Here is a 14,999-nt window from a genome sequence, read left to right as displayed (position 1 = left end):
TATGGAAGTCTCACTTTAATATCAAGAAGTAGCTGAACACCCATCCTTTGGCTAAGAAAGAGGAATATTTTTTGCACCTTAACAGGAATTACGATGAACATTCACTTTGCTGTCTGCAGTTCAAGCAAGTATTAGGGATCCAATCATGCAGAATAAGGCTGTTAGATCACTTCAGGGCTCTCTATTAATTAATTAGTACCAAAGCATTACAGATTAATCGTGGGCAGTCAGGTTCAGCAAAGTGTTCGGTCAGAGCAGTTTAATGCAATGTAGTTTTACCTTCCTAAACTGGAGGGAGAGAATCTGCTGCTTGATAAGCTAAGCAAAAAAACAGCATAAAAACCATTAGACAGAAGCATGGAAAGGAGCTGAAATAAACAAACCATTACAGAGACATATTAATGATGAGTCGTTTTGCACAGGTCAGAGTTCCTATTAAAAGAAGGTACAGCTGCCTTTCTCAGGCTGACTGCCAGGACGAGCAAGCCACACTGACAACTGAAATCAAAGGCTGTAAAAATGAAATGGTCGTTAACCGCGGAGAATAAGTGTAAGGACATTTATACAAGTAGGTTTCCAAGAAGCAGCACCTGAGCCTTCCATGCACCATCTGCAGCGCTGTGCTCAAAGCAGGCAACTCCACCCCGGGAGATGTTCGATTAAACGGCAGGCAGGAGTACAGACCGCTGCAAGCCCACTTCTCTGCTGGCAAGCAGGTGGCCTGAGCTGGTCACCCTCTGTGCTTCCAAGGACAGCTTTTTGGAGGAGCTGAAAGCTCTCTGGTCACTATACATTGCTTTCCAGCTTGCCAACCAAATCACTAAGGTCTAGCAAAAAATTAAAATAAAATAAAATAAGTAGACTTTACAAGAATCTATAGGTTTTGCTTTCTTTGCAGGAACATGTTATAACATTAACCAATTTAGGGAATAAAATCAAACACCCAAGTCCTACACAAGGGACACCCAGATGAACTACTTACCAGCAGCCACCAGCTCTCCCAAAGGAGTGTCTTCAAGGGCTCATGTTCTAGCCAAAAGGCCACGTTGCCATTTTGTGGCAGCAGCCCCTTGCAGGCTGTAGGAAATAACCTCTCGGCATTGACCCACAGCAGCCAGGAGCAGTTCCTCAGACCCTGAGCTCACCCACATGGCAATCAAAAGCCTAAAACTAACTAGGTACCAGCTAGTCAACAGCACTTAAGCTCAGTGATTTAATCACACTGAGATACATGTTAGTTATGCCTACACAACAATCTCACCATATAGCCTCAGAAGTGACTGCAGCGTAGACATCCCCTTTGGGATGTAAGAAGTCAGAGTCCTACATCGGTACATGCAGACAGATCAAACCTTCTCAGCCTTGTGCACTGAAGACCACCATTGAACAACCAAACTTCAGTGCTTTATGATGATGCTACGGAAGACAGCATGAAGAACCAAGAAGGGTACACCTCTTCAGGTCTCCTACCCAAATAACCACATCCAGGCTCTGTGCAAGTCCTAATCACACAGAAGTCAGCAGGACTTCAAGTCTTGCCCTAAAAATGACCACAGAGGGCCTCTGAAAACTGCTCCTGTAGCACTTCCACCTGTGGAGGCAGAATCTCCATGCGAATAATAAGTAAAAAAGTAGTTCAGCTTGAAGGCCTGACACTTTACACAAATAATTGCACATTTTCATTGGGAAAAAACCCAGCACTCTGAAGAGCTCACTGACTCCTCTCCTTCAGATCAGGAAAGCAAAGACAGAAGATGTTTTAGACAGCCATTCAGGAGTAGCTTTAACCCAACAAACATGGGTGGCACTTGCCCTTTTGGCAGCGGCTTCACCCTCTCCACCCCCAGCCACACGATCCTGATCCCTCCCCAGTGCCAACTGCTGTTCACGCAGCCAGAGGATGAGCAGATCAGGCCGGAAAAATCAAACACTAACCATAACAAGCTGAGAATCAACCACTCTATCCATCTTGCATGCGCTATGCTGGCCCATGGGAGAAGTCAGACAGAGGAACTTTGTCTTTCCAGCTGAGCCCCACCATCTGGGGCACCCCTTTGAGCCCCATGTCCTTTCCAACACTGCAAGGCATGCCTTTGCACTACCTCCCTTACTGACCAGCACGTCACCTTGTCCTCATCACTCCCAGCCACCCTAAGAGCTTGGAGAGCTCAAATCCCACCTTCAGCTGCTCTCGCCCTGCCCTGACCTCCTAGGGGGATCGGGCTTCCTCCTCCCCCAAGTGACCCCAGGGGCAGCAGCATCAATGCACTGTGTCCCTGGGCTGCCCCCAGGCAGCTCTGTCCAGCTGGAAACACAACTCATGGCCATAAGTAAGAATTATGTCTCACCCCCCAGCTTTTCAACAGCAAAGGAACCCAAAAACATTTTGCATATCACTGCAAGGAAAAAACATCCTTTTGGCCTCCAGGAATACTAAGGATGTGGGCATTGCTTGAGGACCCAGCAGCGAAGAACCTAAAACGCTTGCTGGAGAACGCTAGCGTGGGCAGAAGTGTGGTTTTAATCATGCTTTCTTGCATAAGACAAATGGGATGGTGTCTTGGCTTGGGCGTAAAGAAAATCACTCAAATAGCAAGAGCCAGACTGAAGGGTGCCTGTGCCATGAACCCCTTGTGCTCTTGAATGTGATCAAACAGTGAGCATCATCAGTACTTTTTTTAATCTCCAGTGTTGGGCTTTATTCACTGCACATCCTGAAACACAGTGCTGAATACTGGACTGAGGGTCTCTTGAGGAGCCTTGATATTATCAAAAGAAAAAGGCCATCACCACAAAGATCCACGCATTAACTGAAGTTTAAGCTCAATATGCTAAGGAACCAAGCAAAATTTGCTTTACAGACTAGAGATGTAAGCCCAGAGAGACTAAGATCAAATTCTGAATGCTTCAGCCAGAACAGCCCTGCTTGCAGGCAGCTGGTGTTTTACTTCATTTTAATTACATTCACAGCATACCCACACAGAGCTGCAACAGCGTAACGGCATCAGACTTCAAACCAAATCTATCCACTTGGAAACGTGGGACTCCTGAGCAAGGCACGATAGACACCCCAGCGTGCCTTGTCTGATACACTTTGGGACTAGACTGTCTGTGTCCTCAGCCCTCCAGAGACTTGTTAGTGCACACAGTAGAGGACTCTGTTAATGAAATGCAGCATCGGCAGCGGATGTGTCTTCCCCCAGCAAGCTTGGGGCCATTATAGTTACTGGATAAAGGCAAATGTTCCTCTTATCCTGAGGAACACATCTAAAGCACGTGAATCGAGGTCTAAATGTACTAGTTTTTCTCTACTGGAGAAGAGGAGCTCAGAGAAGTCTGCTCCAGGCATGTCCGGCATCGGTGGGAGGAAGCCTCCTCAGGTGTCTCACATCTACGAAGTGAAGCACAGCTTGTTAAAAGCTAGCCCCGAAAATACAGATTTGGTTATTAACTGCTGTTGCACTGGACCATGAGAAATATATTCCTCTACTCTGTACCTTCTACCAGCCTCAATTCTTCTTTAAATGCTGTTTCATCAGATGTTTTCAAACTCCTTTGGACATTTATCATCTACTTAAAGGTTTTAGCCCTTCAACTACTCATAATTTGCTTCGGAAGTGAAGACAGTCTTCCCCATTTTTCATTCACTTGCCAAATTTCAGTCTTGCTGCTAGGGCAGAAGGCAGAACCGTCAACAACGCTCAATTTTTTTCATCACTAAAAATATTGCTCAAGTTGATGGCCTAGGCTGGCACATCACCCCACTGGCACTGAAAAGTTAATTGCTTGAAAAACATAGATTTTAAATCCAGCACCTTTTCTAAGCCCCCTCACGCAATCACTGTATGAAATTCTCCTCTTCCCGACAGAAAGAAATCTTTCTCCTTCCAGCTCATGTCCTCATGTGGAAGTCGACAAGAACTCAGGAGACCCTGAAGTAGGCTTCACAGTGGCTCCACCCTCCCATGTACAAGTACATGGACTTGATCTGCTTGAGCTGCAACATTAATATATTTCTGTGCTCTTCCACAGCACAAAAACTGAGCCACACAAGCTGTCCAGTGCAGCAATAAAGAGCAAAACATGTCAATGACAGCAAAGCTGAGACATCCGAGTTATGTTTTGACGGAAACAGCATTGCGCAAAAGCTCCTCAGAAGAGCCCACCGAGAACAGGGCAGCCCTTCCACCCTGGGAACAGGACAGAGGGATGGCCCTGGCAATCCCCTACAGACGCTCCCTCTTGCTGGCACTGACCTGTGACATCACTGGGCATGTTTTGCACACACTGACTTCCAAGTATAAGATTTCATATAAACTTCTCTGCCTCCAAGGTTAATACTACTTGAGACAAATACAAGCCACTCTGAATGTCTTCTCAGCTGTCAGAAGCCAACCACTTTCAACATTTAAAAGCCAACAATGAAGCTTTCATGTACATCTGTTATGCTTAAGGCTTCTTTCCTGCCATGTGTCCCGCTTCTTATCAAGCACTTCATGCACACACAGAACGAGTGTGTTTGTGTTTCATATACCATGGCAGTAATTATCAGCAATCCTGTGATAAAGCAGCTGTGAGTGCTATGGAGCTGTACAAGACACATTGTTATTTTACAGACTGGAAAATGGGTGTATTGAGTCTTTGCTTGTCAAGGTCACAGAACAAATCCATGTCGGAGCTGGAGAAATATGGCATTTTTTCTGCAGGTAATTTTACATGAGATTAACATGGACTTGCACGTAACAATTTAGAGCTAGATTTCATTAATAGAGAAGGTGGAAAACAATAAATTAAGTTACATGTTCCTGTATCAGTCTCTGTAACACTCTGAAGATGGCTCAGATCTGTGTATTTTAACTCTGAGTTATTGCTGCCTTTATGGTCCAAATTAAACAGGCAGCTAGTTGAAAGACATCAAAGAATGAGAAAGGACAAAAGAAAGCAAACCAAATATTGGACAATGATATGGCCAGGAAAGTTGACACCTTTCTGGTAATTGTGCGTAGAAGATTTTTGTGGCTGTGGGTTAGAAAAGAAGCAAGGTGAAAATACAGTTGTTTGTAACAGCTCTTCTGCCTTCCTCCTCTTGGACCAGGCGATGCTGTAAAGTGTGAGACAGTCGGTGTGAGATAACAGCCTCATTCATCCAAGACCTTCCTCCCCTTGCTGAAACAGAGTGAGCACAGAGCAGCTTTTAATTCCATCTCCTGGAAACTGTCTCTGCTTTGGCACATGAGGTGCCTGGTTCAGAGAAGACCATGCTCTCCCCTCCACGCAATCAGATGGGATCCCAGGCCTGGGAAATGTCTCCATTTATGAGGTTTCCAGAGAAGAGCAAAGTTCACACATGTGATATATTCTGTATTTTAACAGTGCTCCTGAAGGGCACTGTTTAGCCAGCTCCACATCTTGATCTTCCAGCCTAGGTTGTCGGCTCATCAGCCTACATACTCAGCTCCACTTGACTTTCTAGGAGATATGGACAGGAGGGGCCTGAAAAATGCAGCTTGGGATTATTATTCACTGTGCACAACTGGCAAGGAGCCCCACTCAAATAGGACACCACTGTGCAGATAATGACACCGATAGGAAAAAGACACCTCTGCCCTCAAGACCCTGGAGATGAACCCACCAATGCCTTTACTTTTGCCTTTCAGGTGTGTACAGGATGTCCCTCCTTTCAGAGTTCAGGACGTTTCTGTCAGACAAGATGGATGCACTGAACTCCCTCAGATGCCACAGCTGGTTTCTTATCAGGGATTTACACCACTTGTTGCCAAAAGCAAGGCCCCGTAAGAAGTTACAGGTGCCCAACTGCTGAAGAGGGAACTCCTCTGAACGAAGAAAGCTAAACATGCTTTTCAGGAACTAAGCACTCCTGCGTTTTCAGCTCACTTTATTATAGTAACAGATCTTTCACCTTCATTTGATATTATGTGCAAAGCAAGAGGTACAAGATTGGGAATGGTTTCTAGCCAGAAAAGCCAGGTGGTAAGGCACTCTCCCGAGCTCAACTGCCACCACAACCAGAGGCAGCCGTTCAAGAAAAGATCAGAGGCAATGTCACTCTACTCTAAAAATATCTGCATATGATGAAGCTATGACAGTAAAAAGATATTTAAGCAAGGAGGCAATGCTGTAACGAGACCGAGGAGCAGACATCTGCCTTAGACAAGAGGTGCAGATCACTTCCAACAGAGGAGTTTGCCTAGGACTCAGATGAAGCCTCTGCTGTGAGATTTTACATAAAATTGCACGTCTCTGCACAAGACATTCTCCAGACTCAGCTAGTTCTTACAAAAAGGACACCTAAAGAGACATCTTGAAGTTGTAGCCCATGAATGCAGCTAAGGCAGACCCTGGACAGGACTGACAGCTTCTCCTCTCACTTTGTGAAGTAATTATAGTCAAGTGCTTTGAGACATAAGAGTTTTTTAAAAAAAAAAACACCTACCCAAAATAAAAAAGTTCTGTCAGCAGCCAGGACAGAAGGCAAGTCACCATGACCATAAGATGCTCCTCACATTGTCCGTTACCAGGTATGTTAAAAGACTGAGGAAGGAAAGCCAGTAATCTCTTGTCACTGAGCTATCTGCTCGCAGGGAAGATTCTTCCTAAAGACCAGTTTCTAACAGCACAAAAAGTAAATATCCTGCATAGTCTGTTAAATAAAGGGATTATGTTCTCTCTATGGCCATTTTCAACACCTCTATTGTTTTGGCCCCTGCAGCACCACCTCTGACAAATTCTACAAGTTGAAAAAACAGAAAAAAAGTGTACTGGTTTCCAAATTAGTATCCTTCAATCTGCACAACATTCTTTTCCTCCTCTAGGATTAGGGAGGCCAAGGAAGACAATCCAGACTATTCTCTACATGGGTCATGAATGCAAGCATATAGGTGAAACATGTTAATGAGTCACCCCAGCAGCAGGGATTCCTAACCTCAGTTTCTTTTCATAAAGATATTTCCATGTCTGTAAGTACCTCTATCACGTCACTACACTTTCTACAGCTTTAAGAATGGGTGAAGAGAGCAAGCATTTCGTTTAAACACACTTGACAAACACATATAAAGACAGAAGAAAAGCCTGAAAAAAACCACACTTTCTTTCGATCAAAATATCCATTTTTGCTTTCTAACCACCCCAGCAGCCTCCCACCACAACTCTGTGTCTGTATCACTTGTCCCATACTTTTGTTAGCTCCAAACTCACCAAATTCAAATACATTCTGTGTTAAAGAGAACTGCTGAATGTTATCTGCCATTATGCATGTCACTCATCTTGCTTTTCAAGTTCTCCCAGGCAAGCTCTCCAGATGTTCCTGGATTTAATTAAACTCCTAATTGCTTTCTGAAAGTCTTCTTGCTACCCCATTCCACTCACTTGCTCTCCAGAATTGTTACGATACATTATTTAATTACAGGACAAAAAGCCCCACTTCATTCAAGCCCTTGCCCTGCATCATAGACCACACAGTTTCCACACTCAGGGATGTGTAGGGAACGAGACTTTTGTATTAGAAAAACTGGAAGGTGTCATGAACACAGGGAAAGCTCAGTTTTGCTATTTAGCAAATATTTATTCAATGCTTCTTACAACAGAAGGGGCAGCCACTGAAGTTAACAGGCAAAATGAAATTACCTTGCCATAGGCTTTGATGACCAAGTGGATTGAAAAAGGGATTGGACAATTTGCGGAAAACTAATGCATTGCCGATTTAAGCGTGGCAGTACAATGTCCCTTTGCCTGCAAAAGCATTAGGCTCCCGCGGATGGAAACTGGGGTGCACCCCCCCGCAGCACTAGCCTGACAAGTTCAAGGTGTTCAGGACTCAGACCTTTCCAGACACAGGCTGGATTTACCGTGCCTGAGCCGCGGTGTCGACCCAGCCAGAGGACACCAGGCTCACTGCATGCGAGCACTACATCGCTCTGTGCCTTCATCAGCAGCCTTGAGCAAAACTTCTGCGATTTGGGGAAGCCGGCTGGGAACACTGGAGGTATTGCTTGCAGGACTGACAAACCCTCCTGTATGGCTAAACTGATTAAAGCTGCTATTTGAACATACTTGGGAGGGGAATAAAAGTCAAGCTACAGGCAACCAAATCACCTCAACATCTTATTAAAGACTCTCTCTACTTGTAATCCGCAGAATGGAATCATCGGACTCGATTACAGATTTCTTTTGCATGGTATGGTCTGAGGTCACAGATTGGTTGAGGACGCTATATGGGCATTTGTTGGTACTGAAGATGCCACGGTACGCAGACAGACTGCAGTTACATCGCATGCTACAAGCACAAAGGAACTGAATTAAGGCAACTTAACTTTGGCATTACCCCAGTTTTAACATCTGACTTCCAGGCAGCACGTTTTTGTCTCTTTTGGTCCTGTATTTATTTTTACGAATCTCAGATTCTTTGAGGCATCAACCCTTGACATGCTGGAAATGGATTATTTATAAACCATCAACAGCTCATTTCAAGAGCTTACAGACTGAAGAGCATTCCTAGTGAATTCAAAGTAATTTATAGGCTTTATTTTGAATGACTAACACCATCACCAACACCTCTGCCTTCGCTGGCACGTTGCCTTGTATTTGCTAACCTTGGCCAGTCTCAGTTGATAACATGTTTATCATACCTCCTCCCATGCGAACAAAGCCTTATTCCTAGCGCAGACCCCCTGCCTAAGGCCATTTCTGACCCAGGAATGCCGTTCTCGTTGCTGCTCGGCCCGTATCTACATTGTAGAAATACCTTTTTGGCAATAAGATAAGGCACAGGCACAGCGGGCCCCTTGCTCGGAGTCTGGTGTCGATAACACAAGCAGCCTCACTACAATGAAGGCAGGAAGGTCAGCGCAGTATCCTGCATGCAAGTTTAACTCGAGAGACGCAGAAGCTCGTGTCCGTCAGGCTTTCGCAGCACGGCAGTGGACTGGGCACACCTGCCCCGCTATAAAACGACGTGCGACGCTGACAACCCCTGCCCCGGCAACAGCCGCAAAAAAACACAGCCCTTTTCTGGGAAGCGAGGGGCTGGCCCGCAGCAATGAGCTGTTTTGGAGAGCCCGAGCCACGCTGGAGAAGACCTCCGGGGAGGGAACGGCCCGGGCAGCCATGCCGCTCCCCGCTCGGCCGTCAGCTCGGCCCGTCTGGGGCCGGGGTATTGCCTTTCGGCTTGGGACGCCGCCAGCCTGCTCTCCTCCCACTTCGCCTCCAGACAGCCTGTCCCCGCTTCCCCCGCGCCGCGGTCCTCCGCCTGCCTGTGAGGCGTCTGCCGCAGGCCCTGTCCCCGTCCCACGGCCTGGTGGCACCACGCACCCATGGCGGCAGCCGGGCGGGGGGCACCCATCTCGCACCAGCCCCTTCCCCCCCGCCCAGCCGCCCTCACCTGTTCTGGGGCCGGATGCCCAGCAGGTAGCTGCGCCGGTCGGGCCGCGAGGCCCAGGCCGCGCTCTCGGCCTCCTCCGCCTCCTCGACGCTGCCCGTTCCCCGCCCGTAGAGGCCGGCGAGGGCCCGGCGGGGCGAGCCCATGGCGGCGGCCGGGCTGCAGCTGCCCCTGCCCCCACCGCCGCTGCCCGCCCTGTCAGTCACCGCCGGCATTTATAGCCGCCCCGCACATGCTGCTGTCACTCGGGGGCGGTGGCGACGTGACGCGGTGGACGCTGCCCGGCCTCCCCGGGGCTGGGGGCCTGGCGGCCCGGCCTCCCCGGGGCCTGGCGGCCCGGCCTCCTCCTCCTTCCATCACCGCCAGCTCGCGTTCATCTTTTTGGGAGAAGGCGTGTTTTCTTTTTTTTTTTAATAATAACCTCCACACCCCCTGCCTCGATTTGGGGGATTTCTCACACCTCGAAGATGTCTCAGGATCGGCTAAGACATTCCCCGATTTCTTGCAGGCACGAGGCTCCCGCCCTGGCCGGCAGCGCTGCTCAGTGCAGTCATGGCAGTCACGTCCTCCCGTCGGCCTCGGGAGCGTCTCATGCCTCAGCAGCCTGGTTTTTATCCTGGGCTGCCCGGGAGAACATCTGTGCTGTATTTATTCAGTCTCCATGAAAAGGACAGCACAAAAGAGGGCTATAAAAGGTGGGTACATGTCATAAACTATTACCATCAGTGATTTAATACCAAATGAAAACATAACACGTAATAAAATTGGATTTATTCTTGTTCCACCTTCATCTTGCCTGTCAAGCTGTTGTATTCAGCGCCACAGGCACGTCGCTGGTGGCACCGCATCTGTCCGGCACAGGATTGACAGATGGAGCGGATTTGCTGTGGATCGGCTGTCTGCCCACGACTGCACAGCAGCGATTGCTGCAGAAGCGGGAAGATGATGGTAGAGAGCTCCAGACCAGGAAAGACAACAGGCTTTGAGCTGGTCCTCCCTGGGCAGGAGAGATAACGAATGCGGCAGCAAGCAGCGGTGTAGGTGATGGCCACGTGAATCACTTGGTGCAGGACACCCTGATTCTTCTTCCCCAGCAAACACTGATTTGGAAGGTGACTTTGGATCCCTGGCGCAGGGATGTTCACGGACATACACAGTGTGCGCATCATCTGTACAGGCATGGGGGCGTGCACAGAAACACACAGTGCGTGCACCACCAATGCATGGGCACAGTGATGTGCATGGACACACACAGTGTGTGCACCACGGATGCACGGGCACGGCGTGTGCACAGACGCACACACAGTGTGTGCATCAAGTTGACGTAACTCAGCCTTGACATAAGCTGTTCTTGTCACTGGTATATCAAACCTCGGTCCAAATGGAAGGAGTGGTTACAACTTGAGCCAGAAATGCATGTGGAGAAACTGATGTCCGCCAAGGGAATTGCCAAGCCCAGCAGATGCCCAAGGCTGGGCATATGGGAGGGCAGTGACATCTGTGGACCAGGGGTTTGGGGAGAAGTTTGTGGGGAGAGGCGGTGACTGTGGCGGATTCAGCCCCGCAATCTAGTACAGCAGTGCTTGCAGACACCACCAGATCCAAAGCCAGGACCCCCAAGTGAATTTCACTCTCATATAAAGTTTCTTGGATCCTGTTGACCTGTCAGAGTCAATGTATATTGGGTCAACAATTTGTTTTTTGTGGTTGCAGTAGTTATGATGTGGTCCTAAGCACTCCAAATCTGGATTTATCCAGTTGGTTGACAGTGGCCTGATCAGACTTGTTGTTCTTCCACTAAAGCCCCAGTGAAATGCTTTTCTCAGCTCAGATCTCAGGATAGTCTTGCACTTGAGCAGTGGTTTTGGAAGAAGTCTTCTGTCATCTCAGGTGTAGGTACTGGAGTTTATTGGTTTTTTGCAGGCCACCACGGCAGGTGATTACATTATCAGGCCTGTAAATAGCTGGATTTGTGATACCAGAGAGGACACTCGGTCTTGGCAAATGCAAAAGAGATAGACCTCATAAGACATTTGGATGTGGTCCTAGGAAATATGGGGAAAGAAGGTGGTCCCAGAGTGCTGACAAGATCTCACCTTCACCAGGCAGTAAAATAGCAGATGAAATTGCATAAAATGAATGTAACATGATCCATAGCAGAAACAACGATACTCGTTTTGCATTTTCCAGCAGCAGTGGGCTCTGCGTGGGCTAATGCCACTCAGGAATAATCCATCTCAAACAGAATACAGTAGACCTGAAAAAAAAACAAACCCAAAACTCACAGAAGGGCAGCAAGGATGACCAGAGGTCCAGACTGGCTGCTGCATGAAGAATAACTACATAGACTGGGAGGGACTCTTCAGCCTGGAAGGAACAACTGAGCTGCATATGACTGAGGTATACACAGCTGTGAGGGACAAGGAGAACAAGACCAGGGGCATCAAGTGAAATTGGCAGGAGGTAAAATGAATAAAAGGGAGATGCTTCCTCCCTCACCTTGGCAATAAGCTGCTTCCACACATTGCTGTGGCTGCTCAATGTCCGTAGGGGTTAAGAAACCCCATAGGACAAATCTGAGGAAGGAAAATCTCTTGAGGTTTACTCAGGACAAAAATACTACCTTTGGTTCAAGAAGTCTCCGAGCTACAAAAGAATATTCACTTGCATGTGCCTTGATCTCACACCCTTCGCTGCACCCTGGCTGCTGCCCGGCTGTGGGAGGTGGGATGCTAGGCTGGGAGGACCCAAGGTGGCATTCTGCTGCTCCCATCTCTTTCCCTGAAAGGAGGAGGACTTTCAGGTTCCACAGGAAATTCAGGAAATTTCAGAAAACCTGAATTCTAGCCCCAGCATATGAATTACATGTTATTTTACCATCCCGTCACCATGAGCCCTATCTCTTGGGGTGTTGATCTGATAAAAGAGAGCTCAGACCATCTTGAGAAGGGTGTCCAGAACAGATGGGTCTCTGTGTCGGGTCTGGAACTGTGTCCGGTTTCAGACTCCTAAATGCAGGAAAGACACTGATATACTGGAGTGGATCCAGTGAAGGCCACCAAGATGATAGGGGAGCTCAGGCACATGACATAGGAGGAAAGGATGAGAGAAAGTGGGTTTAAGTCTTCAGGGGAGGGCTAAATGGAGAGCTCCTTGCTTTCTTTCCCTACTTTCCTTGCTTTCTGTACCCTACCTCATGGGAGGGTACACACCAGACAGAGCCAGTCACTTCCCAGAGGTGCAGAGTGATAGACTGAGAGGCAACAAATGCAAGTGGCAAGGAGGGAAGTTCTGATTAGATGTCAGGAAAATAAATTGCCCTGTGAGGGGATCAAACACTACAACAGAGTCCCAGAGAGGTGCGTGATCTCTATTCTGGGAGACAGTCAACTGTGGATGGGAAAAAGCGCCGAGCAACTGGTTGACGTCCTGCTCGGAGTGGCAGGCTGGACCAGATATCTCCAGAGGTCCCTTCCTACCCTCGTCATGCTGTGGTTCTGTGCCTCACCCTGGTAGCGGAGGGAAACCTGGATGGTGAGTGCAGGTTTAGCTCAACTGTGGTGAGACGAAGCCTGCTATGGTGTTTGATCCTTCCCCCAGACACAGAATGGATATATTTTTTTCTGCCCATTCAGGCTCTGAATGGTTCTTGTTCCTGTCACCCTGCTGAGACAGAGCTTCCTCTTACAGCATCTGCTCTCCCGTCATTTGTTCGCAGAGAGTGACAGTGCCCTCTGCTCCCGTCTCCGTTTGGAAACGCGCTCTCTCACCACTTAGTTTTTGAAGCCTAAGCCAGTCAGCCACAAGGCTTCAATCCTTGTTAGCAAAGCTTTCGTCCTCTGCCTGCAAATCCAGCGCTGACTCCAGCAAGAGTCGCAGATGTTTTCTCACTCCTCTCACACAATATATCCTTCCCTTTCCCAGCCTGCACGCATACCCATAGGTTCCTTCCTTTCTAAAAATCACAGGCTTCTTCCTGCTCTCCAACGTGATGTCAACAAGGTCTCACCCCTGGTTCCTCACCAAATATTCATGCAGATTGTGCCAGGGCAGGGCTCTTATAGAGGACAAGCACGACGGACTTTTTGTCTAGGTGTATGATGGAGGATGCTCTCTCTGAAGCCCAGAGAAGCTGTCTATGGGGAACGCAGCAACCTTCAGCTGCTTGAAGAGATGCTGCATCAACCAGAAGTGTCATCTTTAGCTCCGGGAAAGTGCTGGGGTTAATTTAATGATCATTTTTATTAGCTACCTGCACTGCATTTATAATAACTCTGCATCACAGGCATGACACGGAGCTACCAGCACATATTCAGCTGGAACCTTCATTTGCAATCCATTAATACGTTTATTTTAAACCTGCAAGGGTATATTTCCAAATGCTTGGCTGGACCCTCTAGAAATTAAGAAAAAGGAGAGTCTGTGTGATCTCAGAGACAGCTGAGGAGATGAGCACAAAGAAAGGTCCTACGAGTCTATGCTAAGTCTTTCCTGTAGCCAGGAAAGGAAAGGACCAGTCCCTGTAGGAGCAGGGATTGCTCTGGATCATATTGGATAGACAGGGTGTGGTACGTTTTCCTACCTTTGCAGGAGCACAGTGTGACTGTCCCATCCTACACAGAGGAAAGGACGTGGAGGGAGAAAATCCTTCCTCCATGCACCAATTGTGTTGAGTTTGGCTTTTTCCTGTCATCTTCTTCCCCATCCCTTATAAGAGAAAAGCACTCAGCCTTGCTTAGTCCCTCTGATCCTATGGCATAGCTCAGCCCTAGGGAACCCTGTGGAGGTGTTCCATGACCGCTCTCAGCCACAACTGCTTCTCTCCGCCATCCCGGAAACCTGCCTGTGCCCTTCCACACTGCCATTGAAGGCACCTGGGAGAGACATCCCTGGTGGTCTTGCTTTTCCTTGGTCAACGTCCGTCATCGCTATTGTGAAAACCACGGGTGCAGCCCCGAGGGGAGACAAATGTCAGCAAGAGAGCAAGGGTCTCTCTTGCAGCTTCTTCTCCAGATGGCCCGTGGTTTCCCTTCTGCTGAAGTCCCACTCCCCATCATAGAATCATAGAATCATAGAAACATAGAATCATTAAGGTTGGAAAAGACCTCTAAGATCATCGTGTCCAACCGTCAACCCAACACCACCATGCCCACTACACCATGTCCCTAAGCGCCTCATCTACACGTCTTTTAAATACTTCCAGGGTCGGTGACTCAACCACTTCCCTGGGCAGCCTGTTCCAAGGCCTGACCACTCTTTCAGTAAAGAAATTTCTCCTAATGTCCATTCTAAACCTCCCTTGGCGCAACTTGAGGCCATTTCCTCTCGTCCTATCGCTAGTTACTTGGCAGAAGAGACCAACACCCACCTCGCTACAACCTCCTTTCAGGTAGTTGTAGAGCACGATGAGGTCTCCCCTCAGCCTCCTCTTCTCCAGGCTAAACACCCCCAGCTCCCTCAGCCGCTCCCCATCAGACTTGTGCTCCAGGCCCTTCACCAGCTTCGTTGCCCTCCTCGGGACACACTCCAGCACCTCAATGTCCTTCTTGTAGTGAGGGGCCCAAAACTGAACACAGGATTCGAGGTGCGGCCTCACCAGTGCCCA

The 14,999-nt window shown here is 48.3% G+C and overlaps 1 protein-coding gene across 1 annotated transcript in view; it reads right to left on the bottom strand.

Moving 5' to 3' along the window:
• Nucleotides 1-10,060, bottom strand: part of ALPK3 (alpha kinase 3) — a 34,961-nt gene extending 24,901 nt beyond the window's left edge. Inside the window, exon 1 of the mRNA XM_075160673.1 lies at nucleotides 9,398-10,060. Within this exon, the coding sequence (XP_075016774.1) occupies nucleotides 9,398-9,609 (212 nt within the window). The 5' untranslated portion in view covers nucleotides 9,610-10,060. The remainder of the gene's footprint in view (nucleotides 1-9,397) is intronic.
• Nucleotides 10,061-14,999: the final 4,939 nt, after the last annotated feature.

The sequence above is a fragment of the Calonectris borealis genome, chromosome 11, assembly GCF_964195595.1.
Source record: "Calonectris borealis chromosome 11, bCalBor7.hap1.2, whole genome shotgun sequence".
Classification (NCBI taxonomy): Eukaryota; Metazoa; Chordata; class Aves; order Procellariiformes; family Procellariidae; genus Calonectris; species Calonectris borealis.
This window is presented reverse-complemented; position numbering and strand designations above follow the sequence as displayed.